This window comes from Larus michahellis, chromosome 7, assembly GCF_964199755.1.
Source record: "Larus michahellis chromosome 7, bLarMic1.1, whole genome shotgun sequence".
NCBI lineage: Eukaryota > Metazoa > Chordata > Aves > Charadriiformes > Laridae > Larus > Larus michahellis.
In genome coordinates, this window is record NC_133902.1 from 7,475,948 (window position 1) to 7,503,796 (window position 27,849).

General features: G+C 50.3%; 1 protein-coding gene across 1 annotated transcript; it reads left to right on the forward strand.

Moving 5' to 3' along the window:
- The first annotated feature begins 52 nt into the window (after positions 1-52).
- On the forward strand, positions 53-25,957 carry DHRS11 (dehydrogenase/reductase 11). The gene is made up of 7 exons (XM_074595681.1): positions 53-202; positions 15,494-15,703; positions 21,672-21,766; positions 22,226-22,355; positions 23,018-23,110; positions 23,766-23,831; positions 24,908-25,957. Exons 1-7 carry the CDS (start codon positions 71-73, stop codon positions 24,947-24,949), a joined length of 768 nt encoding a protein of 255 aa, XP_074451782.1. The 5' UTR covers positions 53-70; the 3' UTR covers positions 24,950-25,957.
- The last annotated feature ends 1,892 nt before the right edge of the window (positions 25,958-27,849 follow it).

Consider the following 27,849-nt stretch of genomic DNA (forward strand, 5'->3'; position numbering starts at 1 on the left):
GGCCGTGGGGCGGGCGGGCGGTGCATTGTGCGCGGCGGCGGCGGCGGCGGGGCCGGGCCGGGCCGGGGCCATGGAGCGCTGGACCGGGCGCGTCGCGCTGGTCACCGGCGCCTCGGTGGGCATCGGGGCGGCCGTGGCGCGGGCGCTGGTGCAGCACGGCATGAAGGTGGTGGGCTGCGCCCGCAGCGTCGACAAGATCGAGGTACCGGGGGGCGGCAGCGGAGGCGGTGGAGGGGGGGGGGGGGAAACCGGGGCGGGCAGCCCCCACGGAGCGGGAGCGCCCCACGGGCGGGCCCCGGCCGCCGCCCCACCGGGCCTCGCCGGGGCGCTGCCGGCAGCGCCGGGCCCGCGGGATGCCTGAGGCTGGGCCGGGGCCGGGCCGCGGGCGGGTGATGCCGGAGCGTCCCCCGCGGTGCTCGGGCAGCGGTCGCGCCCCCTCTCCCGGGTGGGTCCCCGGGGCTGGGCTCCCCCCGCCGTTCCCGGAGCCCGGCCAGAGGGAAGAGCACGGGGGCCGCGGCCGTGCGTGGGGCTTCACGGAGCCGGGGGGGGGGCGTCCCACCCCGGAGGCGCAAGGAAGGTCGTCTGGAGGATGCTCGAGGAGCAGATCCATGGTTTTGGGGTTTTTTTTGAGCTTTTATCTTATTGGGGATAAAAGTAGCCCCTGGCTGCCTCCCCCCCTCCCCCGTGCTACTCTGGGCTCTCAGGGAGCGGGTCTGGGCTGCCAAGCGTTTCAGGGCACGTTAAACCCTTTCGGGTTGGGATGTGACAAGTTTCTGTCCACACGCTGGCAGTCGGGAGATGGGATGCTCTTACGAGGCAATGTTAAAAGAGAGTTTCAGTCCCTAACGTGTTGTTTGCCCCTAGGACGAACATCTCTAGAGCTAAGTCAAAAACCTCACGTTGGCTTAAAAGAAAGATGCTTAAAAGAAATAATTTCTGTGGGATCCTTCTTTTGTAGTCGGGTGCGTTTGTAGGCTTTCCCTCGTGATGGCATGAGCTAAAGCTTACTTACTTTTTAAGAAGTTTCCTCTGAGAGAGGATAAAAGTTATAGTTGGCTTAAATATTGTCATCTTGCTGGTTTGGTGGCTGCTGAGCCAAAGGAGATCCATACGAACATCCAGTCTTTGTATTTCCTTAGCAAAGGCGATAAGGACTCGCTGTGCACAATTGACTGCACCAAGAATAAATTGTCCAAAAAATCATGGCAAACAAGGCTTGCCATTGCTGGTGTTGCTGAGAAGTGGGGTTAAATAAAGAAATGCTTGGAATAAACAAAACTTTTTCCATTCTTGGTTGTGAATCAGAAAGACAACACTTGCTGAGAGGAGAAAATACACCGATGTAACGTATTTAACTGTCCTTTGGGGCTTGCTTCTCATTTCACGCTTCCCGACGTTTTGATACTGTGGTTTGCAGGGAGAGCCAAGCTTTCCCAAGGCGTTCTCACATGCGACGGACGGTGTTTAATGTACTTTCATTCCCCAGCTTCATGAGGCTGTTGTAGCCTCACGGCCTCTGCTAAAGGATGCTTTAAGGGATGCTGTTGTTTCCCATTCCCCTCCAAAATAGAAAGAAAAGCCATTTCCAATATTGCCCTTTCTTTTGATGTCCTTTTGAAATGTTTTGATTTTCTTTGGTAAAGAAAATCAATTAAACTTGTATTTTCCTTTGATGCTACAGAGGAATTTCCTTTCTGAAGCCTGAAAGCCTTCCTTTCCAAAACTTTTCTGGCAAAAATACAGTATAGATTTAAGAAAGAGTAGTCTCTTAAAGGCTTTGCCTTTTTGTTTAAATCAGCGTAAAATGCAGTCATGTTTTATATAGGTGATTTATCTGGGTGCTGTGATATGTGCATTTACTGGGAGTGCTGACTGTTTGGCATCATCCAAGTCTCTTGCTACTGTCAAGGTTTAAAAATTTGCGTTAAACATCGCAGTGAACGTTTGTCCCTGCTTACTTCTTTCTCCCGCCCTCTCTAAGGACCGACGTGTGTTTGCGGCGCGCAATCATTTGTTTTGGTAGGTGTCTGGACTATATTTTGCTCCGTTGCTATTCTGGTTTTATTTATTGTGAAGCGTGTTTCCTTAAAGAGGAAGAAAATCCCAGAGATGCTGCTGGCTGGCTGGGGGAAGGGAAGGTGGTGGAGTGCGAGGTGGTCCAGGGTCACTCCGGGAATGGATCCGTCACCTCGCACTGGCTGCCAGGGATGCTTGTGTTGGCACAGATGAGGCTTCTTACCGACACCTGCCGTATCTTCGGAGCAGGGTTGTTTACGATAACTAGGCTTCCCTCCAGGAGCTTCACCTTGTGGGTTCTTTTCTTTAAGAAAAAAAAAAAAAAAGAGGAGGAAGGTATTTAGGCTTCAGACTCTTGAGCCTACGCTGGGACTTGGGACTTTGGACACGGCTGTAAGAAGCCATTTCGAGGAGCAGGGGGTTGGACTAGTTGATCTCCAGAGGTCCCTGCCAACCCCTGTCATTCTGTGATTGATTCTGTGAGCGGGAGCCGGCCTGGCGTGCGGGGGTGACCGTGCGGTGATGGCACGGCGGGCGATGGAGCCAGCCCCCCTCTCGGGAGCTGCCCGCGGGGCTTCTGCCCTCTGCAGGGGCTTCGGATGCTCTGGGCAGTGGGAAGGAAACGGGAAGGTCCGTGCCGTCAGTGCCCTGCGAGCGTGTCGTTACCTTGATTAGTTACTGTATAACCAGATCCAGCCACAACATACACTCATCTGTTCTCTCCGGCTGCTGGTTTTCCAAGTCATTGTTGGTTGAGGGGAGCTGGGGGACGGGATCCTGGCTGGAGATTCAAAGGATGGGTGAATTCGGGCGTAAGGGGCAGGATGGGGGAAGTGGAGCTGATGCTCAGGGCTGGGGCGCGGTGACAGAGGGATGAGAGGAGAGAAATACGGAGAGAAACACGCAGGAGGGTTGATGTTGCCAGATGCCAATAAAGAAGAGGTTGGAGCATCACAGCCCTTGCTGCTGCAGGATGAATCTTCTTGCTGGATTAAAATGGAATAATTTGCTAAATACCTCTGTGGATAATGGCATACAGAGGAGCGAACCCAAAAAATAAATCAAGGCAGCTTGAAATGGAAAGAGTGCAAACAGTACAGCTTAAAACCAGGAATAAAGGACTCGTTTTGTAGCACAAAAGCATATGTTTTCATTCACGTTATGCACTAGTCATCCATTTTAAGGTAAAGTGGCTGGAACCGCTCTATATGGTGGTTTTATAACCTGCTGTAAACTGGTGACTGAAAGAGTATGTTGTCTTGTGGGGAACTGAGCTCAGGCCATAAATGCTATGTCAAGATTTCTTAATCTCTTGGAAAATCAGATAAGGGCTTGAGGCAAGATAATGAAGGAATTGCAAAGTTGTGGTTTTGGTATTAAACCTGTGTCGTGACTCCAGTGCTCTTCATTTGACTTTCGAAAGAAAAATGTTAATGGCTTACAAAACCGGCAAAAAAAAAAAAAAAAAGGCTCTTCTTTCATTATTTTTTTTTTTTTTTCCTTCCACTGGCTTTGTAGAAAAGCCATGTGCTCAGCTTGCCTTGAGCTAGTGCTCTGTCTGATTCTGGTGGTATTGTTTCAAAATTAGATTTGATTTTTCTTTGGTCACATCTTCATACGTGCAGGCGTGGCGATGGCTGGCTCTGGCGGCTGGGTTTCCCCTCGGAAATCATACAGCCATCACTCTCTAAAGCCCGGCTGTGACCCTCCTGCAGGCCGTGCTCCCGACTCACGTTCCCTGCTCCTCCCGCCACTGTTGTGAGCGGAGACGCTGGGCCTGCGTTGTTCGACAGGAACTTTTTTACTATAGTCAGACTTTGAGGAATAAAAAAGAATTAAGATGGCTTTATTTTACTTCTGCATGCCGGGAGACAATTCGGGTTGAAAGCTTGTTTTCAATGAGAGGCCTAGAGGTACTAACAGCTGTCACAGACTTTTTGTCGTGTGCTTTTGCGTTTTCTGCTCTTCGGATACCTACACGCGTTGCCAGTCAGGAGCGAGCGTCAGTGCTTTAATGCATCAGCCAAGAGTTTTTAGCAGTCTGCAAGACCAGGCGTTGGTGGAAGCTGCTCCCTGTTAGACCACCACCTTCACAGGGACCCCCTCGCTGGCCGCTTGGGTCTCCAGCGTGCGAGACGACTTGCTGTGATTTCATGGCTTAGTACAGCTTAGCTGGTGCGCCATAGCACGTTAAGCTGCAGTCGCTCCACCCCGCAGACAAAAGGCAGAGTACCACCTTTGATGGCTTCTCTACAAGGTTCTTCAACTTTCTTCTTCCTGGTGTTTTCCAGAAGTTCATATTTAATGCCTGACTTCTTGCAGCAGCACAAAAAAAGGGAGAGAGTTTCCCCATGCACGGGAAAAAATGCTTCACCCCTGGCTGGTAGAACGCTCTCTGGTCTTTTATTAAGCGTGATGTAGGAGTTTTATTTCGCAGTGTTTGTCTCCTGGGGTGAGGGGAGGGCTTGGGAGGGGGTTTGGTAAATGCCTCTGGCTCAGAGGCACGGTAAAGGCATCGAGGAGCTCCAGTGCTTTTCTTTTGGAGCACGGGTGGGTGCTTTTGGAGCACGGGGAGCTGTTTCCAAAGAGTTTGTCGTTGACACTTGGTATTACACAGGGGTTTTTTTATAAGAAAACTTAATTTTATGTCTTTTTTAGGTATTTACTCTTATATTTGTAGAGAATGGCAGAAGTGCTGGATGGCATTTTCCCTCTGGCTGCAGCGTCGGAGCGCTGGATCCGTGCATGCATCGCTCCATGGCCATTGCCGATGGGAGATGCTCCGCTCGGGGCAGTCCCACCTGCGTCAGGCCAGGCAGCGCCGGGTGCTGCTGCACTCAGGTTTGCTAGAAATCTTCCAGCAGCTCCTTCATTGCTTTGACACCTTGCTGTAGGGTGGCCGGGGGCATCTGTCACGTATTTTGTGATTTATTTTTTTTTTCAAACCTTATTATTTTTCAATGCCTTCCAAGTGTTGTTAATTCATCGCTTGGGAAAGACTCCTCGGCAGAGGTGCGGGAAGTCAGCTGGCTCCTGCAGTCCTTCGCATCGCCGCTGGAAATACCTGAGCTGGTGGGGTTGTGGCATCGGGTTGGACCATGCAGAGCTTGGCACGGCGGCCGGCTCGTCTTGGGCTCCCGGTCTGTGATGGGGATGCCTTGGGTCTGCTGCATGGCAAATAACAAAGCATCCCGCTCTCCCGGGAGACTGGCGGGCATCCTCCGGTGCAGCGGTACCCGGCTGCTCTGCTGGAGGGGCAGGACGGTGCGGGGGAACCCGCTGCCCTCCCAGAGCAGCATGGCTGCCTCGGCGAGCGAGGGGACATCCTGACCCTTGGGCAGTGACCTGCTTCAAGGCATTGGTGAGATTTAATCATGAATGTCATGTTCTAAAAAAAAACAAACAAAAAAAAAACAAAAACAAAAAAAAAACCAAAAAAACCCCACAAAACCTTTTTCTCTTTGTTGGGGTGTGGAGAGCGAGCTGTACAGGAAGCAATAAATGTGGTTTAAAATACAAGGTGTAACCGATTAATTCTAATGCATTTGTGACAGTTATTGATCAAAGGTAACATTTATAACCGGGGACTGCGTTGTCAAGGTTAGATCTTGCTCAAGAAATAGCCTTTGATAAGCAGAGCTATCGATTGCAGATTGGAGCAGCCCGGTCTCTGAGGAGGCCCGTGCTCGCTCTGTCGGGCAGCGCGGGAGGAGGGAGACGGAGCCAAGCCTTCCTCCCAGGAGCAGAGCATCCCCAGGAGCCACCGCGGGCTGGTTGATCCCTTCCACTAACCCTGTAAGGTGCAAGGGAAGCTCTCCACCCCTTCGGCGCTCCAAGGCTGTTAATTAATGTTTAAATCGTTTCGTAGTACCTGAACGTGGAATTTAATTACGTTGCGTGCAAATCACGGTGATGGCTTGCAGGTCAGCTGGTCAAAATGTTGGCCTCCCCCTGTGGGTCGAGCTGTGGATGTCCCTGCCGTGCTGGGTGTCCGTGGGGGGTGTCTGTCACCCTGTCCTGCAGCCGGGGCTGGGTTTCACGGGGCATTCCCGAAAACTCGGGTTTGCCTCTGTGCCCACGCTGTCTTAATCTGATGATTTACAGCAACGGGCTCATGGCTGAAGGCGAGAGGTGCGAATTTTGGTGCGTGGCACCGGTCCTCCCTGTGCCGGAGGTGGATGAGCCGCTGTCCCCAAAGGCTCGTCGTGGACCTCGTCGCTCCCTCTCTCTGCTGTCACATCGCTCTCCGAGCTGCTGGGCTGCATGGTAGCCCGATGAATTCATTTTTTTTTTAAGGCAGGATAATCCCAAGGCATGGTCCCCGTGTGAACGAATGACCTTCAGAATCTCCTTGGCCTCTGGAAGGGCTTGGTTTGTGTTTGGCGAAGGCCTTGCCTCGGGGATGGTGGGTACTCAAGGCCTCTGAGGTGCTTTTATTGCCGCTTGTCCCTGACCCGATCCTTTCCTGATTAAATATGAAAGAGATCCCGTAATTGCTGTCCTGAGGAGTGGGAACAAATGCTTTGCTGGCCCGACTGGCCTTGAAGCTCAGGAGGCGCGTGGGAGACGGGCTGTTTTGAAACAGGGTTGGATTCACCCTCTTTCCACCCCAAAACGTGCTTTAAAAATGTTTTATTGCAGCAGCGCCCCTTCCCTGCTTCTCTTGTGCTCCCTTTGGCTTTGCAATAGAGCAGCGATACCAGAGTATGTTGCACTCGCAGCCCTAAAAATGAGTAATAATTGAGCCTTTTCTGGGATTTTGGAAATATGTTGGGGTTCTTGTTCTGCCTCAGCTGCTCTGTGTAACGGGGCAGATCAGGGGCTGTGCTGTGCCTCAGTTTCCCCATGTAAAACCTGTCAGCTGCTGCCCTTGGGAGGTGGGGGGGCAGGACGGGGACAGTGTTCAGACACGGAGGGGTTTTTTTCTGATCTGTGTTTTGGGTTTGTTGGGCGGTGAGGTCCGGGCACAGCATTGGGGAGTAAATACAGTGGTGGTTTTTCTGGGGCTTGTTAACGGTTAAAGCCCTGCCGAAAGTACTGTCTGTGCCAAAGCCGAGCGTTAACCCTCGCTCCTGCCAGCGTCCGTGTGGGAAGTGCCAATGGTAATTCCTGGCTGACAATATCGTTATTTTGCCTTGGTTGGCCCCGGGTGTGTTCGTGCCCACCCTGGTTCCATAGGGTAAAGTAGAACCAGAGTGCTGCGGGAGCAGAGACCTGCCCTCTTGCTCCTTCGGCCGGACTTTTCTCCCCATTAGGCTCGTGCAGATCAGCTGCAGCTCCGCTCGGCTTAATTTGGGATTAGCATCAGTGTGGAAGTGAGTGGGGCTGAGCTGCCGTGTCCCGTGGCGTTGGTATGGATGTTTAATCGCGGCACCTGCGGGGCGGTGGAAGTGGTTATCCCTGCTGTCGCTCGCTCTGACCACGGCTGGGCTGGGGCACGCGGGAGCCTTCGTCCCACTCATCGGTGGGTCACAAATCTGGGGCGTATGGAAATTCAGGACCTGTCATGTGAACGTTGGTACTGGGGAGCGTTCGAGCCGGTGGGGGGAAGGTCTGCTCCTCTCCAAGCTTGCGTTAATCTGCCTTTTCAGAAGCGGATTCGTGGAGGATTACACGGGCGCAGGATGGGAGCTGGTGAGACAGGAGAGCATGGGAACCCGAGCTCTCGCCCTGCCCTCGCAGCAGGGATACATGCCGCTGTGTTGGGAGCTTCAGAGAGAAGCCAGGGCTGTGCTGTGGGGTGTCGAGAGGGGAAAAAAGCTGATATTTTGCTCTGGCGGTGAAACCTGCGGTCCTGGTACGGTTCTCGGTGGCAGCGGTGGGTGCTGTGCGGACGGGCTGTGTCACAGCGAGGCGTGGGGCTTGGCCAAGCGCTGGGAGACCAGCGGCTGCCGTCGATGCTCAGATTTTCCTGGCCCCCAAGCGAGGAGCTCAGAGCTCACCCATGGGTTATCATCTGCCGTTCTTTGTCTCGCAGGTGGGGGGATGCTGGGGCTGGGAACGGGGGGAAACCCATTCCCCCAGTGAGCTTCTGACAGAGCTGGGAACGGGTCCGGGCTGTCCTGAGGAGTGCTCCCGAGTCTTGCCCACAAGGTATGGTGATGTAGCTGGTTACAAAATGTTATTCAGTGTGGGCGGATGGTTTCCATGACCTCTGATCACACCCTAGATCTTCAGGGTGTCACTAGGCATCTCAGACCTTCAAGACCTGCAAGATTGGGTGGCGTCTGATTTAATACAAATAAATAATATTTTTTTTTCGACTCCCTGAGCTTAGTGGAGGTGTGCTCGCCGGTGGTGGAGATGACACAGCAAAGGCATGTGCCGTGATCTGAGGGTGTCAGGCTGGAGCTCGGGCTCGGCTCTGCCCTCCGAGCGCTGTGTTTGCAGGTTGCCTTGGAAATCTGCACTCCAATGGGCGGCGATCCAGCCTGCGACACGTGGGCCGTCGGGTCTGCTGTGTGCAGACACCGGGGTGTCTTGGAGCTCTGTGGTCTTGATATACAGCAGCTTCGGTCTTGATAGGAGCACTGGGGTTCCTTGGGGAAGGAGAACATCTACGTGCCTGGCTGCGTGGGAACTTGCCTTAGGCATGTTGGAGCTGAAGAGCAGGCAGGCACCGACGATGCTTGTTTTAGGATAGTCATACCTCAGAATAAGCAAGAGATATTGCTCTAATGAGCTGTCATCGTAGGAACAGCGTATTTCCTCCTCCCCCACGCCAGCCCGTAGCAACGTGATCTGAGCAAGCAGTAAAAAAAAAGAGAGAGAGAAGTGCCTTCAGCCTTGACGTAAGGAATGATTGTTTGAATGCCTTAAGGTAGCAGGGACGTTCAGGGCAGCGTAAATGGGGCAATTTGGCTTGTGTGTATGACACTGGAAATTTAAAATTAAGTGAGCTAGGAAAAAAATAATCTTGGGTGTTTAACTGCTGAAAAAGTGCAGGGAGCAGAGAGGGCTTGGAAAAAAGCAGCGTGAACCTGAAGCAGGCTGGGAGGACAACAACCAGTACTGGGAAGATGTGACCGCTCAACCAGGCCCCCGTTTATCAGGGAGTCTGGGTTTGGTGCCTGGGATGAGACCAGCTGAGGGGCTCCCTCGGGCCACGCTGCGCCCACGGGCAGGAGAAGGGCAGGAGATGCTGCTTGGCCCCTCCGGAGCCCGTGGATGGGTTTGCTGGGCGAGGGGCAGGTACTGTGTTGATGTTGAGTGTCCAGAGGCTGGGCAGCATCCAGGAGCTCTCCCGGGGATATGCCAGGATGTAATTTTGTGCTGTCTCTGGTGGGTATCGTAAATTGTGGCAGCACCACGGGTGTGAGGAGCCTGGCAGGAGGGAGGGCTGCCGTGCTGTGCTCTCTAGCCTTGATGGTGACCACGGTCACAACTACCCAGCTGGGGCTGTTTCCCCTCAGATGCCTCTCCACAGTCAGCTTCTCGCTGCTGGAAGCTGATAAACAGCAAAGAGGTCCAAGAGATTCCCCAGTGTTTTATTCCCTTCTCTTCCACAAAACGAGATGTGATTTTTCTGGGTTATTTATTATATGAGTGCTGATTTTGTGTGCCACCTGTGAGTCTCTGCAAGGGCTGTCAAGTCAGTGCATTTAGGATGATACAGGGCGGAAAAAAAATGCATACAGGGACTGAAATTTTGTTCAAGTTTTGATCACCTTTTTTTTCCTTTTCCTGTGCCAAGAGGTGGTGGGTTTCTGGAGCAGCGTGAAGAATTCAGTCTCCCTGATCAGGCAGCCTGTACTTGAGATGGTAAACAATCTGAAACTGGTGCTAGTCCTTCGTCATCTGTACTAGGTTTCGGTATTGGTGCCCCCGGCTGAGTACTGTGCGTTTGCTTTTCCATTTAAACCTTATTTTGCGAGATTTCCCATCCCCACCATTCTGCCTTTTGTCCCGGAACAGACATGGATCTGAGCTGAGAAGCAGCAATTGGCAAATAAGCAGCGAAAAGCATCAACTTAAAGCTCATAAGAGGGAAGAAGAATCACTTTACTGTTTTATTCATTTGAAAACTCTGTTTAGACTCCTATGAAGGCTCCGTCTGGGTACCTGTAGCCAGGCAAAAGGAACTGGAAGAAATGTGAAGTAATACTTGTCCTTGGATCGTATACGGGCAAAAAGCCCCAGGTACCCGGCAGCTCTAGGGAGGGGCTCAATGTGATTGTCTCCCTTTTACAGATGGGGAAACAGCTCTGAATCTTGCCCGCGGTCACAGAGCACACTATGGAAATAAACCCCAGTCTAGTGCTTTATTCACTATATATCTCTTCCTCTACTATGCTGTTGCACTGGTATTAAATCTTAATTAAAAGAAGCTTCAACTTGCCAATTAGTAAAATGAAAGGATTTGTAGGCCCCCAGTTTTCTTTCACAACTGTGATGCTGTTTGTTAGAATTTTTCTCCTTCATTTCCTTTAGATAGGAAAAGTAATTGGGGTGACTTTGGTTTCTTTCCACTTAGTTTCTTGGTACGGCTATGTATTTAAGCATAAGCTAAATCAGTAGGATGCAAGTACCTGTGATGAATGGCAGCTTAGATTAAAAATTACCTAATGGTTTCTTCTGGCTTTAATCTCTCTGAACTAAATGTGTCTGAACTTAATAGGATGGTTTGCCAAATAAAGCCCTACGTGACTCTTTTTTTTTCCTCCCCTTAAGAGTCCCTTTAAATGTTTATATCAATTAGTTTTGTAAAACCATTTTACCAAGCCTGAATTTAAATGCATGGCACTGTGCCCTTTTCGAGTGCCGTACGCACAAAAAGCATTAACCCCGTCTTGGGAGAACTGATGTATTCTTAACATACGGAAAACCTCCCATAAATGCGAGGTATCCTTTTAGATAAAAAGCAGAAACTAAATAGTATATAGTAAGGAGCACGACCGGGTATTCTTCTTTGTCATACTTGCACGTAGGTAGGTGCTAGGTGGTTTGGTTTTTTTGTTTGCTCATTCATTCATCCAACACTGCTGGCAGCTGAGATAAATCACTGTGATGTCAATGGAAAAATTGGTGTCTAAGCAAGAGGCAAATCACAGCCCACATATCTGGTACATACCGCCGTATTGGCTCGCTATATCACACGAGTAGTTCAGATGCCCTTTGTGGAAAGCTGGTCTTTCACGGGTGTTGCAGAACTTGCTGGGTACTGGTTTGTGCTGGGTACTGTATCGGAATCACAGGTGCGAGGGCTTGCATCCACGGCAGTGGATGGCTCTAAGTTAAACATTTTAACACACAGGGTGTCTATTTCTTCTTTATGTTGCATTATCCTAGTTCGTACCAGTAGCTATAGCACCTGGCTGTCTGTTTGCAAGCATCCAGGGATAACGGCATGGTACAGAGATGCTCAGGTCTCGTTTCAAATCTTCATCTCCAGCTGCTGGGGGTGCACTGGCCCTCCTCTGTATTGGTGTTGCATTACGTGGTCGCTCTCAAGTTGCTTATGAAATCTGGAAAAACAACTTTTTTTATTTTTTTTTTCCCCCCTCCTTCTGTGTGTAGTGTGCTTAAAGTGGAATGAGCATTAGCTGAGTGACTTAATGGATGCTCTGAAAAAATACCGCAAGCTCCCTAATTCAGAGAGGTGCTTTACATAAGTCTTCTCTTGCAAACTTACCCGCAGTTGATGTTTCTTTGAAGAGCCTGTGATGACTCTTTATCTATAGATGATTGAAGCACATTCAGCTCCGCCTGGATGTCAGCGGTGTTCAGCACTTCATTTTTCAAAGAGAATTTGTTAACACAAGTGTAGCCTGAGAGATGAAAGGATCCACGTTGAGCCTTGTTTGAGGCGGCTAGACACCACACAGGAAAAGAAAGATCTCGAGAGGTATTTGATTTCTCTGGTCAGTTGTGGCAGAGAAGCCTCTCTCCAAGTGAGAAAGAGCTTTCTCTTGGTGTGTCTAAGACATAAGCTAAGGAGAGTGACTGGGAAAACAGGACGGGCAGCTCCACCACGACAGCCGCTGCTGTCCGGAGCACCCCTTGTTTCATCTGCTCCTTCATTGGGCTTGCTGTGCTGCAGCCTGTGGTGTTTAGACCCTGTCTACCTCCGTCGAGGAGCTCTACAGAGCAGGGAAAGGTTTCACCGAATAGTGAAAAGTAACAGCTGAACATGGAAATGGAGATACTAAACGCGGTGTTTCCCTCTGGGCTGTAGATGAGCTTGTCTGTCCTTTCCCGTCCATGCTGATGGGCTCTTCTTCCTCCAGCTCCTCTGGCATGAGTCGTCTTTTGGGAGGCTCATCGTAATCCCTTGTGCTTGTATTTCTCATCTTTTAAAATCGTCGGCGTTGCTTGATTTGAGTTCGGCTGGACCGGTTCCTGCTGTAAGCTGTAAGCTTTCCTCCCCGCAGCTCTGGGATGCTCCACGATGCTCAGCCTCGGGACGCGATGGGTGCCCTGCTTTTCCTTTCTGCATGTCAGTACACTAACTTTGAAAGACAGCACCCTGCTTTACCTGCGATGAGCACTGACACAAGCAGTGAAAATTAGAACCACCAATAACGACCACTGGAAAGTTAACTCAACCCAGCTTTCGATCAAGCAAACTCAACGCATCCTGGCAATTGCAGGGGGTGCCAGGACACCAGCCCTCTTCCAAGAGCAAATTAAGACCATACTCCTGGCCAAGACCTGGTGAATTAGGGAGAAAAAGTGGCGGCCGTGAGCTGTGGTACTTTACAAGCAAATACTGAATGGGGTGGATCCCTTAGTGGAGTGCTCGAATTTGGGCAGTGGGATGGAGAGAGGTCTGAAGCTGTCACCTTGGTGCCAGGACATGAAGAACGTGGCTGAGGGCCCCTTGCCCATTTTTTCCCTCCTGTATCTTTGCAGGAACAAGGCCCCATCCCTGGAGCGGTTTAGCACCTTCCAGCAGCCCTTCATACCACTTTTCATTTTCTATATGCTGCCCTTGCAGATTTTTTCCCCCAACTGTTTTCTCAAGTGTGCACACTGATCTTTAAAAAGTATGTATTTTTCTACTATTATCAGCACATAATCAACAAGACGGCATGTGTAACAAAGTGAAACCAGCCCCAGGAGGGTACAGAGAGGTATGATTCAGTCCCAGGGGCGTCTTTGTTCTCTGTTGGGCAGAAATATTGTCTAGCTCAGCCCAAGCAGAGCTCTGCAGAGAGCGTGATGCTGTTGGGATGTATCGATCTCCCGGCTGAACTCAGCATGTCCGTCCCCTTCCCGCTTGGTGCCGTGAGAGCAATAGTAATAATTCTTGTGTTACTGCAATGCCTTCACTGACGTGGTACCCAGAAAAGAAAGGGGCTTCTGGACCAGACCTTTAGACCTGGTCTGGCTTCGGCTTGTGGTCCGTGAAGGCTGTGGATTGCTGTGAAAGGCAAATCAGAAAAGGTTAAACTCGCTGTCCGGGGACTTGGCCCACCCCTGCAGTTGAAAATCATTTACCAAACAGAGCCACTTGCCCCAGAGTAATTAAAATGAATGTGCTTGGGGTGCAGAGAAGGGGTTTGGAGGTCCCGGCTTGTCTGTCCCTCTCCCAACGAGGATGCTCAGCCCTGCTCTGTGTAAGACTTGGCTAAGAGAAAGTTGGTCAATGAAAAAGCCACTGATGAAGAGCACGCTTTATGATTTGGAGTTGGGAGCCAATTCACATCTTCAGGTGGTTTCCCTGTGCCCCCCCGTCTTTTTGGATTTTGTGGCATCTAACCAAGTTGCCAGCCCTCCTCGTTACCCTGGGGCACGTGGCCATCCCGCGTTGTGCTGGCCGGGGAGCAGGGAGCCCATTCTAATGAAACTTCAGGGATCAGAACCTGCGGGTTTCCTGAGCATGCTGGTGTCTCATCTGCAGGATGGCATGTGTTGGAGGCCAGCCGGATGGGAGCTGGGCCCGTGCTTTGGTTCAGCACTTGCCAGGTCCCGTGGTGTTTGTGAAACGATGCAGCCCCACGAGCTCTCCTGCAGCCTGTGCCGGGGGGCAGGTGCTGTGCTCTCTCTGAGGTTTTTCTTCCCTTTCCCCTTTCCTTTATGTTCCTTTGTGTGTTTTTTCTTTTGTTTAATGTTTATTTCAGAATTTGGACACCAGTCTAGCTGAATCTGGCAGTGACACCTCTGTGAATGTCACCGATGCTGGATGTTTTGGGGGATGAGTCTGTCCCTGTGGCAGCTGCTGAAAGACCAGCTCTGCTAAGTGAGAGGGACAGGGAACCGTGGGGCTCGCTGGCTTCCCCTGGGAGAAAGACACCTTCGATGCTCTGGTTTGTCACTGCTTTCATTATAACAAGCCATGTCCGAGGCCAGCGTGGCTCTCCAGGCTCCTCCCAATGCTGGAACAGATGGTGGGGCTGGTTTCAGCATCTGCCTTCTCCAAAATGTGGGAATTTCTCCATGTGCCCTCCTGGAGGGCCAGGACCAGTCTGGGAGGTGATGCTGTACCTCATAGCAAGAAAAAAAAAAAATCAGCATCCCTCCAGAGTGAGCTTCCCAGTGGTGTTTCGGGTGCTGCTGTGGCTGGTGGCCTGGCTTCCCCGTGTCCTTGTTTCTGGCCAAGGCCGGGTAAGCCCCAGGGCAGGTGCTCAGCTGGGGCTGGGATGTTCAGCAGCCGCCTTCGTGTGCAATCACCGTCCCGCCGTCCTCTGCTTCCAGCCAGGGCGCTCCTGTGCTGGGCCTCGCTCCTCCTTTCCTGGGCTGTGAATTGCAGTCCTTGGTATGCAGGGAGGAGCCGGCAGGAGTGGGAAAGCTGCCTCTGGCAGGAGAGCGGCTTTATTGCACCCTCTGAAATGTCACGTTGGTGAAACCGCCACGGGCGATGGCGTTCGAGTGATTTGGTGGACGTTTGTAGCCAGAGTCCATCTCTCCGCAGAAGCCAGACATCACGTGGCTCTCGCCTCGCACTGGAAGCTGTCACTGTCGCTAATGTGACACATCAGAGATGAGATGCTGCTTCTCATTAGCATCAGGGGGTAAAGGGCATCCTCCAGAGGATTTGGTGCGGTGGCTGCCGCATCATTAACGCAGGCGGCCAGCAGCAGCTCTTGGTCTTTCATTTGCTTTATATCATCTAATCTTATAAAAGATCTGGATGCTTGGAATAATTGTTGGTAGTGGCTAATGAGGAATTGTCAGGCATGCGATTGCCACGTCCTTCATCCGCGTGGCAGACTTGCAGCCCAGTGCCGCAGCAGTATTTATTCGTATTTTGCCAGCACCAGTGCACCTTGACCTGTATTGCCTGGGGCGATGGCTGAGCGCAGAGTGTGTCCTCAAGTTTAATAACTTAAAGGCTGAAGGGCTCAGACTCTCATGTATATCGATATTTCTTTTTTCCTCAATTAGCATTTACAGTGATTCCTCCCAAGATGGGCTCGCTGGGAAGCTGCCATGTTTTGTTAGCCCTGGGGTGTGATTTTAAGCGAATGGCTGGATACACTGCTCCACAAGGAGAGGAGGCTGATGGTTCTTTCCTTCCTTCCTTTCTCTTCCCTAGAAATTGGCAGCTGAATGCCAGAGTGCCGGCTACCCGGGGACCCTCATCCCGTACAAGTGCGATCTCTCCAACGAAGAGGAGATCCTGTCCATGTTCTCCGCCATCAAGACCCTTCATCAAGGAGTTGATGTCTGCATCAACAACGCGGGGTTGGCTCGCCCGGAGCCTCTGCTCTCAGGGAAGACGGAGGGCTGGCGGACAATGATCGATGTGAGTAGTGCTGCTGGGAACCGTGCTAGATTTTTATTTCTTCTGGTCCCCAGCACCATTGTCCCCGTCTACTGATTTCACGGGTGCAGAGCTGAGGACCTGCCTCCCATCTGGCTCTGACGCGGCCTGGGTTTGCTGATCGGGAAGTGGAAAGACATCATGCAGTGCTGAGCCGCGTGCCTTCGCCTTGAAGTATGAAAACATTCAATACCTTCAGCAGCATTTTTCCTTTGGCTCAATGGCTTTCTAAAGGGTGATGAGCCTCACTTTTTTTTTTTTTCCTTCAATAAAACAGGAAATTGAAGGCGAAGCACTGGCTTTTGTAGCTAATCCTGTTAGTTGTAGCAGTGGTTTGTAAAATGGGCCGATTCTTTTTGGCTTAAAAAGCTGTAATGCTTTTTGTCTTTATAGCTTAATTTTCTGCCCATAATCTGGTTAAAGCTGGATGTGAATGAGGCAATTTCTTAGGCCGCACTGGGAGTTTGTGCAAACGGTCCATGCCATTTACTAGCTGCGCTTCTCCCCGGGTGTTGCTGAACTGAGGTGCTGCTGTGCGTCTTTTTGGGACTTCATCTTTTGTCATTATGTGGTGGCCCTTTTCTGCACACAGCAATGGCAGCCACGGCTGCGGGACCCCGGGCCAGTTTGCATGCCCTTGCCACAGCCCTTTTCTACTGGCCTTCCTGCAGCTCTGGCTGGTGAGATGCTGAAACAGGAGCTTTCCACGAAGGTGATTTTCCCCTGCTATACTACCTACTTTTATGCGTGAAAGTGTCATCCTCGTAGGAACGGGAGTCAAACTCATGGCTTCGAGTAAACCTTGCAGCACCTCCTGCAGCTGTGAGAGCTTGTCCTAGTGAAGGGGAAGACATGTCTTATTTGAAAAGCTGCCTGAAGCTGTAGGCTTGGGGCCACTACACCTGACAGCGGAGGCAGCCGGGATCTGCCGGCTCCTGCTGCAGCCGGTGGCTGTTCATCCAGCAGCAGATTCAGGGGCTGTGTAAAGCAAAACAGAGGCACGTCGAGGCCTCAGACTCCTGCTGCCAGGGCAAGAGCTGCCATATCCTGGCTAATTAAGTTCTTGTTAGGATTTTGGCCGGTCTGCTGGCTGCTGTGACTGCAGCCAGAGCGAACTCAGCTCAGCTTTGTCTGCCCAGCTGGGCTTTTGGGGGTTGCCCAGCCTGGGTCACTGCACAGCCGCAGCTCCCCGTCCCCGGTTGCCATGGAGTCTTTAAAGAAAATTAAGTGAAGTGTAGCCGAGGCTGAGTTGGTGTAAAGCAGGGCACTTCCCTGCGTTGTCTCGCTGCAGGCCTGGCCCCATGGGTCGCCTGCGCCTTGTAAACTCCTTGTCCTGGTTGCTGTCGTCACATCTTGTGCGGATGCCTCCATGGATGCTGTGTGTCCCTCACGCTCATTTCCCTTTGTTCTTCTGACCTTTTGTTCTCTGCAAGGTGGGCAGGCTGGGGGGGACGCATGGCTTTTTCCAGCTGAAAGCCATTCCCCTCTTCATGCTCCCTTCCCTGGCTGCTCAGGTGGGAGTGCTCCTTTTGTCCCACCTTCCACCCATTTTAGGGAGCAAGATCTTGGAACGGGGATTGTCCTGTATGAGACAGTCCCGTGTTGGTATTTACAGTGGCCTGATGTGGGGTTTGGGAGCCTGGGGGTCCCCATCCTTACGGGTGCTGCTGTGTTGCACCCTTTGGAGCTGCGTTGGGGTGACGGATGGGGTGGGAGGAGAGGCAGGGCTGTGGCTCCGCAAGGGCAGTGTCCGGAAACCAGGCTGGGGGAATATTTTATTCCCAGAGGTGATCTGTAGGGCTTTATCTGCTCTCGTTTGCTTGGCAAAAATGCTGTTGTAGCGCTGGGAACAGACTGAGACGCCTGAGCTTTCTTCATACGCTGGCAGATTTTTTAACTCTCACCAGCTTCCCGGCAGCTGGTGGGTTCACTCTTGGCTTGTGTGTAATTGCCTGAATAACATTTGCACTTGTAATGTGAAGGTGATGCCCTGGGCCCCTCCAGAGCCAAATGCTTCACCCACCTCAGCCTGGGCAGCCTGAGAGGCCTGGGTTTTGCTTTTTAGCCTGTTGGTAAGTGGTAAAAATAGCTCTGGGTTTTTCCTTTTGCTGTGTGTCCCCAGTTTTGTGTCTGTGACCGCTCTGTTTGGAAATCTGTGTCTCCAGCTGTGCAGGGGCCGGCGTGGCAGCGGGGCTCAGGGAAGGGGCCTGCAGTGACAGCTCTCCCCACTGTGGCACACCAGCCCCGGGCAAACACTGGCCAGGCCCATTTTTCCTGCGTGCTCTGAAGCTCTCAGATGGTCAGGACAGGGGAAGGTTGCCAGTGCCTTTCACGGGCCACTGGGCTTTGCCGAGCTGAGCGGCAGCGGGGAGGCTTCTTCCAAAGGTCCCTTGGAGAAAGGTGTTACCGAGCGGCGCCGTTTGAGAGATGCTGTTGGAGAGTTTCAGTGTATTTCTGGGCTGCACGACAGCAGAAGTTTCTAAACAGCCATCAATCTATTGATTTAGGAGGCATTAAGGCCTTAAGTTAAAGGCATTTTTTTCTTTTTGGTAAATTGATTTTTGTTTCCATGCATTTTTTATGAGCTTTGAGGCTCTGTCTCCTCCCAGGCTCCCCTCTCGCTATACCTATTTCACAAAATTTCTTGCTATACATCTAATAGTCAAAATCATGTTATCATTTACTTATTCCTCGTCTTTTTTTTTTTTTTTTTTCTAATGTTCCGGTTCCTTATTGTCTGCTGTCTGTTCCCAAGAGGGAGCTGCGTCTCCCTGGGCTGGGGGAATTTCATGTTGTGCCAGTCAGCTAATTCGGTGGGTGCGAGGGAGGGAGCAGGCAGGTTCTGAGCCCGTCATCTTTTGGTTCACAGCTTTCCCCCCCCTCCCATTTCTCTCTACTTGTTTGTGAGGTTGTGCTTGACACCAGGCTGGAGCAAAGTCCTCCAGCCGTCCCCCATCAGCACGGGAGTAGCCGGGGCTGGGTGCTGTGTACACACTGACGCCGGGCTCTGGGATTTGAACACCTCCTTCATGTTTTACCTGCTGACCTTTAGAGACAGGAATTCAAGCTGAACTTTCCATTTGCACTGTTCGGGGCACAAAGGGTTGCCGCACACATCCTCTCCCTCCTCTAGACGCTAAATCTGTTTGATTCGTCTTGGCATTATTCATTGACCAAGCAAGAGTCTGTTCTTGCTTTTTTATACCATCTGTGCAGAGATATGTTTTCTGTAACCTGCGTTTTGTATGTGCTTAGGAGCTGGGATACTCATTTTGATGCCTTAGAAAGGGCTGATTCTGGGAAGTGAAATGCTCAGCGCTTCCAGGAACAGGATCTTTTATGTTCTCCCAACCTGGCAATTGGAACTCATTAATTACTAGAAAATGTGCCTTCATTGTTTCTATTGCATTAGCACACACAGGCGGCAGTCACGGACCTGCTGCCTTGCGCAGCATGCTGTGCAAAGGCAGAGCGCAGATGCGTTGGCTATCTTTGCTAAGGGACCTTTGAACCTTTTGTTCTTAAAATAGGAACAAGGCTGAAAAATGTCTTGCATGGATATTTGTAACAACGGCCTCTAGATTGTTTCTCAAAATGATGCAGCCCTAAGGCTTGCTCATTTTCCAGGCATGTTTTTAGGTTCCTGAGTGCCTGTTCCACGTTTTGAAATGGGATTTCACCCCAAAATCCTGTGGGTGCTGTTGGGAAAAGGCAGCGAGGCAATCCCAGCTCAGCTGCCTTCCAGCCAGCTGTTTTGTTGTACCAGGGTGTCTTATCGTACAGGCTCTGGACTTTCCCATGTGGCTGTGGATTAGTATCTTGCTTTGCCAGTAGTTGGCAAAATGTTGTAACTCTACCCACGCAAGGAAGCGTTGCCCGGCGTGAGTCATGGCGTTGGAGCTGGGCTCAGGCTTTAGGCAGGTGTTACCCTCTAGTGGCCTACGGAGATGGAGTGGAGCCGGGGAGCGACTGCACCAAAGACACGGTGCCTGGTGGCTTCAGGGTGTCCTGGGGCAGGGAGGAGAGCAGGGATGTTGTTTGTCACGAAGGCTTTTTATACTAACAGTCATCAAAATTGTATATGAAGGGACTTGGTTAATAGATGGGTCTGGAGTGGGTTACTCCCGCTTTCCTTGACCTTCTCACTGTGAAATCCAAAAGCCTTCAGATGCCCTGCCTGCTGTGGGCTTCGCTCCCGTGTTGAGGTATTGTACGGTGCCACTTCTGCTGCTCCGTCTGCTACCTTTCTTCCTTGCACAGCCAAGGTAAATCTTCAACCTGGTGCCGGGGAATTTATCTCTGTAGTTCCAGGTACGATGACTGAGATATCCGGCAGCGACTGTGTGCTCAACCAAAGTGCACTTGGATGAGGATGATGACGACTGTACTTGCTATGTTGCTTGGGTACTCCAAGATCAGATAAGCATGCTGTTTATCTGTCGCCAAGACAAAAACTGGTAACATGGCCTCTAGTAATGAATAGAAATAATGACCGAGACAAAAGCAGTGACCGGAAGATTCCTCAGCTGACCCCACTCGTCCTTTGTGTGCTGCTCAGTAATTACATCTCTCAAACCCGTCTCCTTCTGCCTCTTACTTTCTGGTCTCTGAACTAATGTTCCTCTCTTGCATGTCCTTTTGTGCTAGCAAGTCCTAGTTAGCCCACCCCATTCTTGTTTGTAAGTTTCACGGGGATGATGGCCAGCCCTCTCCTGTATCCTTCACTCCCTGTCCCCATGGCCTTGTTCCTGCTGCGCCTCCCATTTATAGTTGCACCTGACTTCTGATTCATCAGAAATTTATTTCTTCCTGGGTATTTAGTTCACAGCAGTGTTTTAAGACTTGTCTGGCCTGCTCATTTAGTTAGCAAGTGACACGCCATTAGTAGGACCTGCCAGTGTGTCCTGCCTTGAAATTATGTCCTTTCTAGAGGGCTTCAGCAAACACTTTCTACCTTTCAGCCACTTTTCCAAATCTAAACCACTATAAAGTCGAGCAATTAGCGCTGCTGCTGAGATGGCTTGCTCATCAGTCTTGCACACAACAGCGGGTGCTTTGTATTCCAGCTGGGGCAATTTCCATATCTCTGTCTTCCTGGAAACTTTGACTCTGTGTTTTATGGTCAGCAAATGCCCACGGCATCTGCACGTTAAAGGTGGCACATCGCAGAGGCGATATGACCGAGTTTAACCAAGCCACGGTGTGCTGGGAAGGGCTGGTCCAAAGAGCAAGAGCCTGGAGAGCTCTGGATCCTGTGCTAAAGGACTGGATAACTTGTCCTTTCTTCCTTGGCTTATCCAGTTAGGGCTGAGGAAAATGCCAGTGGACTGTGACAGATCGGTGGCTTTCATATCTGCAGGGTTACCTGCCCACTCTGGACCTCCCCATGGCACGATGTGATCTTTGGCTTCATTTGTGCACGGGAAGCTCTTCGCTGGCCTGTTTGCAGCGCCTCTGAGCGCCTGGCGCTCTGACAGGCAATATCTGGGGATTTCCTCGTTAACTAGCTGACCTAATTACCTGCTGTTAGTGTCCTATCAGCTGCCGAAACGCCAGTGTGCTCAATGCTGTACAAAATAAACAACTCTGTCTCCTGGACAGAGCGGGGACTGTGGAGGGGTGGATTTGTTCTGCTTTACATTGCACCCTACCCTCACACTTGCCCATAAAACGATTAAGTCTATTTATTTCTGTCAGGGGCCAAGGCTGTCTCACAAAAGTGGGTATCTGTGTCTCCCCTGCCCAGACCTCTTGTTTCTGCAGCCCCGAGCCTGGTCGCGGCGTGATGCGCAGTGTGCGAATGTGCATTTCCCTCTGTTGGCCTTTGCAGGAATTGCTGTGAATCGGGGACTGGAACCTGCATCCGCAGCTTTGGGCGTGCGGGGGGCAACTCAAAGGGTGCCAGGCAGGGCTGCGGGTCTCAGTTTCTTCTTCTTTTCTCGTCCCCCAGGTCAACGTGATGGCTGTGAGCATCTGCACCCGAGAGGCCTACCAGTCCATGAAAGAGAGAAACATCGATGATGGGCATATTATTAATATTAACAGGTACGCAAGGGGGGAATGTGGGCTCAGCCATGTGTGCTTCCTCCTCCCCGCCTCCCAGAGAGGATTTAAGCACTGGAGCTTTAACCTTGGAGCTGGCTGATGGTACCCGAGGAGGGGTTTTCCAAGGATTGCCATGGTTGATTTTTTCAAACCACTTTTTTTAACCTCCGCTGGTCTAAATGCAAGAAAGAACCAACCAGGTAGAAAGGGATAATGCCAGCCAGTTGCAATGGTACAAGGTTGAAGATTGAAACTTCTTGACCAGCTCCAGAAAACAACCATGTTGAGAGGAACCTCTGGTGGTCTGCGTTCCCTGCAGGAGAGGGGAATTCCTCACATAGCCATCATGTCAGCGTCTCTCTCTGTGTTTGTTACAGGGTTTGAATATCCTGTTGGTTCCTCCTCAGGACTCTGCTTGCCTCCCACCTCTCAGCACTTTCCTTTCTGCTCTCTCCTCAGCATGAACGGCCACAGCGTTGTGCCACAGTCGGTGGTGCATTTTTACAGTGCCACCAAGTATGCGGTCACAGCTCTCACAGAGGGGCTGAGGCAAGAACTCAGAGAAGCAAAGACCCACATACGAGCTACAGTGAGTACTGTGGGCTCTCTTCCTCTCTCCTGCTTTTGTGGGTGGTGGAGAGATGGCAGGCTTTATGGGACAGAGCTTTTCCCTTTGGATAACAGGCAAGGAAACGCAAAAATAGCACTCAGCACCCTGGGAATATTCAAGTCCTGTGGCCAGCTGTCCCTGGTCACCTCTTCTTCCAGGCAGAGAGAGACCGGGGGGCAGAAGGCCTGGCAGCAATGAGCTGTGTCAGGGAATAAACTTTTTGGGTGCATGAAGTAGGCAGTTGCTTGTTCGGGAGCGAGGGGAGCTCATGACAGCAGAGGGAGGCAATAGCTGGGCTGTGTGTTCTCATTCAGAACTTGCATCTCAGAAGTGATGTGTCCAGAAGTTAACTTGTGTTGCAAGCTTTTCCATCATTTTCTCTGCTTCTCTGTCCCTTTGGGGCATGAAGAGGGAAGTACCCATCAGTGTTCCCTGGAAGTACCTGCCACAACGGTCATTAAGGCAAAGTCTGCCCTCTTAAACTATTCCCTTAGAAAAAGCGTGGGAAAGGAGAACAATAGAAAGGGGGCTGGGTTTTTTGGCTTTTTCAGTGCTAAAAAGTTATCTTTTTTTCTTCTTTTTTTTTCTTTTATTGAAGGGGAATTACAAATCCTATTAGGATGTGCTCTGCTTTTTTCCAGTGTATATCTCCAGGACTGGTGGAAACGGGATTTGCTTTTAAACTTCATGATAATGACCCTGAGAGAGCTGCTGCAACCTATGAGAGCATTCGGGTAGGACATGGAGAAATGGAAACAGAGGGAAGTGGCTCTGATTATAGTTTAACAGTCTCTCCTGGCCAATATACAAGGAACTAGTTCTGCGGAGTGCCCAGTGCTTTCCAGGCTGTAATCAGCATCCCCAAAGCCTCAGCACTCAAACATCAGATTTTGCACTGATATCTACAGGCTATGTAGGTTTTCATTCAGTTTCCCACTCCCTATATTTTTCCTTTTACGTTGATGTTCCTGTAAATAAATACCAGTCAGCTTTGATGTTTTGCAGGCTATGACTTCTTTACGGAAGAGAAGATATAATAAGCAAACATGCCTACACAGGAAGAAATGTTGAGAGCGTGTTGTCTTGCAGGTGGCTAGCACAGGAATTCTTGTGCTTCTCTGGGAATTTTCGATAAGGATGGCAATGCCTGACCTGGCAGAATTCCTGTGCCAGTAGTAAGGTTATTCACAGCAAATGGAGAATTATCAGCACCAGACATGTCCTTTGTTAATTTTTTAATGGATTATTTTTTTCCTGCTTGCTTGCACCGTTTCTGACATGCCCCAGTGACACTGTTGAAACTTACGATTGATGGTTAGGAAAGGAGTGATCTTGTGGTTAACTTCCTGAGGTGCCCTTTGACTGAGAATGTCTTTCCTGTCTTTCCAGTGTCTCAAAGCTGAAGATATGGCTAACGCTGTCATATATGTCCTCAGTGCCCCACCTCATGTACAGGTAGGCTGTGGTCGGGTTGGAGGGCTCTGCTGCCGGTGGCTGAAGGCCGGGAGGGTAATTGCTGCCCTGACATTTGCCAATCGGCGTTGCAGCCGCTGTATGAGCTGTGTGCTTAACAGAGCCCGGGCTGGGGATTAGCAGTGATCACATTTGTTTACACTTCCCTTATGGCAGCTCTGGGATTGCGCTGCTCGGGCTGCTCACAGCCCTGCGGGTCCAGCAAAGGCTGCTCTGACCCCAGAGAAGGACTGCGCAAGGCAAGGGGAACGTGAGGGATATGGGCACGTTCTGCCCTTTTGGATGGTGCCATCTGAGATTTGCTGATAGTCTTTGCAGCTGGGTCAGGTTCTGCCCATTGCCAAATAATGTGTTGGGTTTGATCCTGCCAAGTGCTGCGTACCTCCCCAAGGGGAGGGAGTTGAGTGAGTTAGAGGAGGCTTAGCTGAAAAGTAAAATTACTGAAAAGAAAATCGGTTCTTCTACCTCAAACCAGGACACTTGTGCTGCCAGAGGGACTTCCCTCCTGTGAAACGAGAAATAAGTGACCAGCTTTGAGCTAGAGCCAGGAGGAGGCAGGGGCAGTGTCAAAGTTTAGGATATGCAACATAAAAGTTCCTGTTGCAAAAGCAAACTTTGATCGTGAGAGGTTTAGCAGCCCCTCGTGTGAACTCTGCTCCCTTGGAGCAAGATGTGGCCATCTTGACATTGGATCAGTAGCGATAGCTGGCTGCCCTGTCTTAAGAGGATAAAAAGTCCTGCCCGTGGCTGATCAGGCAGTGTTTCTGCTTGACCCTCCACGAGCGGACCAAACTGAAGACTTGAACCATGAGAGCTGATAATCAGTGTCATCTTGCGCTCTTCTGCGCGTTTGTGCTTTTAACCCTTCTGCTAAAAGCAGAGCTGTCGCATTCACCTTTATTTCTTGCTAATATCTCAGTTAAGCAGGCTCATTTCTAGCCTCAGGAGCTTCCTTCATGTGCAGCTTGCCACTGTGATGGTCCAGCGTGGAGGTGCCCAGTGCAGGACTTAAAATGGCCTTCAGTGCTCCAGCAAAATCCTATGTTGGTCTCTTCTAGATCGGAGATATACAGATGAGGCCCACGGAGCAGATTTCATAGCAAATGAAGAGGACCGTGAGCAGCACTGCGTATCCACTCCACTTCGAACCCTCTGGCAATTTAGGGTTTCGTCGGCTGGCTAGCAATGTTTTAATCAAGTACCAAGGATCACGTTTGAAGAATTCTTTTTCTCTCCCTCTCTCTGAGCTGGTGCTGGTGCTGAGCCAGTTTAAAAGGAAATAGTAGTGGGTCTCTGTCTCCCACGCTCCTTTCTGAAACTGCTTAAGAGTAAAATGTATTTGAAAATAATGCAGGGAAGTGGTTTGTGGAAGATTGTTGTCTCCAGGCTGGTTTATTCTTCCTTTTGCTTTCTTTTCAAGGTTTGTTTGATCCTATTTGCTGATGCTGTGTCTGGACATAGGTGAAGTGGCACGAGATGTCTGCCAGCTTCAGTGCGCTTAGGGTTTGAAATTTTCAGTGGATGTCGTACATGAATCCATCTAATTTTTGGGTTTATTTTCATCAGATTGATTACTGATGGTGATGATGCATGTGGTATCTTCTACTTCTTTCATATGCCACTGCCTAAACCCAGTGTACAATCTCACCCACCTCCCCAGTCCCTCCTTTCCCATTCACATGAATCATGCCTGCCAAGTTTGAGGAAGTATAAATGTGTGTGCTTGCTATTTCTTTTTTTTTTTTTTTTTTTTTTTTCCCTAGGTAGGTAGGTAAATAGTTGGAGGAAAAGTACCTGTACTTCTGCAGGTTAGAATGATCATTTAAGTGGCATAGTAAGGGTGAGTTGTTTGGTATTTTTAATAAAAATTAAATGTGTGCTGTCTTGTGATCACCTCTATCCTTGGTATCATCTCCCAGCACTCTTGATGTTTTTGTAGGTGATATTTGCATGCATTGACACTTTTCTGGAAATATTGATTGGTCTTAGAAAGATGTATGGTGCTGTTAAATGTTGGTGCTGATGAGTTGGAAATGTTGGAAGTTTGTTTATATGCAGAGATACAAACTCAGAGAGAGGGAGTGAAATGAACCGTGCTGAAGCTGTCCAAAATGAAAAAGATATTAGTAGGGGCATTTGCCTACGAAGCAGCAGGTAAAAGGTCTGGTTCGGATCTCGTACTAGTTCTGCGCTGGTGCAGCCCCATTGTTTTGCTCTGGATTTATTCTAACTTGAGGGAGAAGGGAATCAGCCTTAAAGCTGATCCATGCAGGGCTGGAGGCCGCTTGAGTTGTCTTAAGACTCTTGCAGTGTGGCAGAAACACATCTGTGCGTAGTCCAACTTGCTGCAGAGCTACGGAGCTGTTGGCAATCTTAAGGCAACAACAGATACGTTGACTTGTTCCTGCTGCGGTCTGGGCTTTTTGTAGTGTTTCAGAAGGTGAATCGTTGGTTTAGGTGGAGCAGGTATTGTCGGTTGATTGGAGTGGAGGATTGGGAGCCAGAGAAACTTGGGTTGGATTGCTTTCCTGATACCAGTATAGCTCTGTGGCAGTTCCTCTGTGTTACACCACCATAAGGGAGACCAGAACTGGGCCACTATGTCATGAGTTTCAACTCCCTGTAAAGCCTTGGGCAAGTCACTTTACCTCTCTGCCTCAGTTTCCCCATCTGTAAAATGGGGATAATAATACTTACCTACCTCACAGGGGTGTTGTGAGGACTCACAAACTTTTGTAAAGCACTTTGAATATAAGAAGCGCTATGTAAGTGCTGAGTGTTGATATGAAGTATTATTATTAATTAAATCTTGTGATACATAGAATTCCTTGTGCCAAAGGTGAGCAACTGTAGAAGGATACAAGGAGAAAGCTGGTAAAACATTCCTTTGTAATGGCAAATCAAAGGCAATTTGCCCCCCCTTTTTTTTTTCCTCTTTATAAATAGATGCTCATGGTGTGTTCTGTCCATTCCTCATCTGTCACCGGTTTCTACTGGCAAGTACACATAGCCTCATCTCTGGATTTGGCCTTTTAATTTACTGCGAGTGAAATTCATGCCCCGCGGTGCAATCTCGCATTGCTGTAATGCACTGCCCTCCTCCGCCTTGCTGAAACGCTGGCTTTGTGTGGGTTCTTTGCACAGAGCTGGGTTTCACATGCAGCTTTGAGTCAGATCGTGTCCCGCAAGGAGCGGCTGCTCCCGGTCTGCCCGCAGCCAGCGATCCTCACCGCAGCAGACAGCCCACACCAGCTGGAAAAGCTCTTCAGTCTCCGTCCCACCATGGTCCGCAATTCGGAGGCACCTGGCTAAGGAAGGCTCAAGCACGACTGCGCTTTTTTTATAACGCCGCTGTGATGGTCAGCTAGGCTCGATACGGAAACTCCTGGTATTTTCCATAGTGCTTCTTTTGCAGGAGCTTGTTGAAATTCAGCAGGTGCGCTGTGCAGTGGGTGCCGTCTTTAAGAAAAGATGGTTGAACTAACAGTTGGAGGCCAAAAGAAAAAGTTGATAAATTAGGAACTTCTGAGCAGAAACAAAAAAAAAAAAAAGGGGGGGGGGGGCGTGGGTAGCACTGGTGAAAATACGAATTGGTGGCCACAGCTGTGTACAAAGTTAAGCAGATGTTGAAATGCATGGCTGAGAAGGGACCCAACTTATCTTTCTGCTCTGTAAAAGGAGAGAATTGCTTAAGAGGTAAGGCCTTGAAAAAGGGTGAGTCCGGGCAGTTGTTCCCTGCAAATACAACCTGGCTGACCTGCAGCCCTGGGAGTTTGGTGGGTTTTTTTCCCCAAGAACATTTGTAACATTTGCAAGTCTATAAAATAACCTTGAAATGATATCCAGTATATTTTTCCATTTTAAATGTGGTTTTAGAGGGTAATTCCTGCTGCCCGTGCACTTCCCATGTGAAGTGCGGCCCGCGGAGGGGTTAGAGCAGCCAAGCAGCCTGCGCCAGCCTCCTGTAACCTGCTGGCACCTTGAGCCACCTTCCTGGGAT

What these genes read in the sequence shown, in the direction of transcription:
- DHRS11 (XM_074595681.1), top strand. Translation starts at nt 71, where the DNA reads ATGGAGCGCTGGACCGGGCGCGTCGCGCTGGTCACCGGCGCCTCGGTG. An exon ending in CATATTATTAATATTAACAG is followed by an intron (nt 21,767 to 22,225) that starts GTACGCAAGGGG and finishes CTCTCTCCTCAG; the next exon opens with CATGAACGGCCACAGCGTTG. An exon ending in AGACCCACATACGAGCTACA is followed by an intron (nt 22,356 to 23,017) that starts GTGAGTACTGTG and finishes GCTTTTTTCCAG; the next exon opens with TGTATATCTCCAGGACTGGT.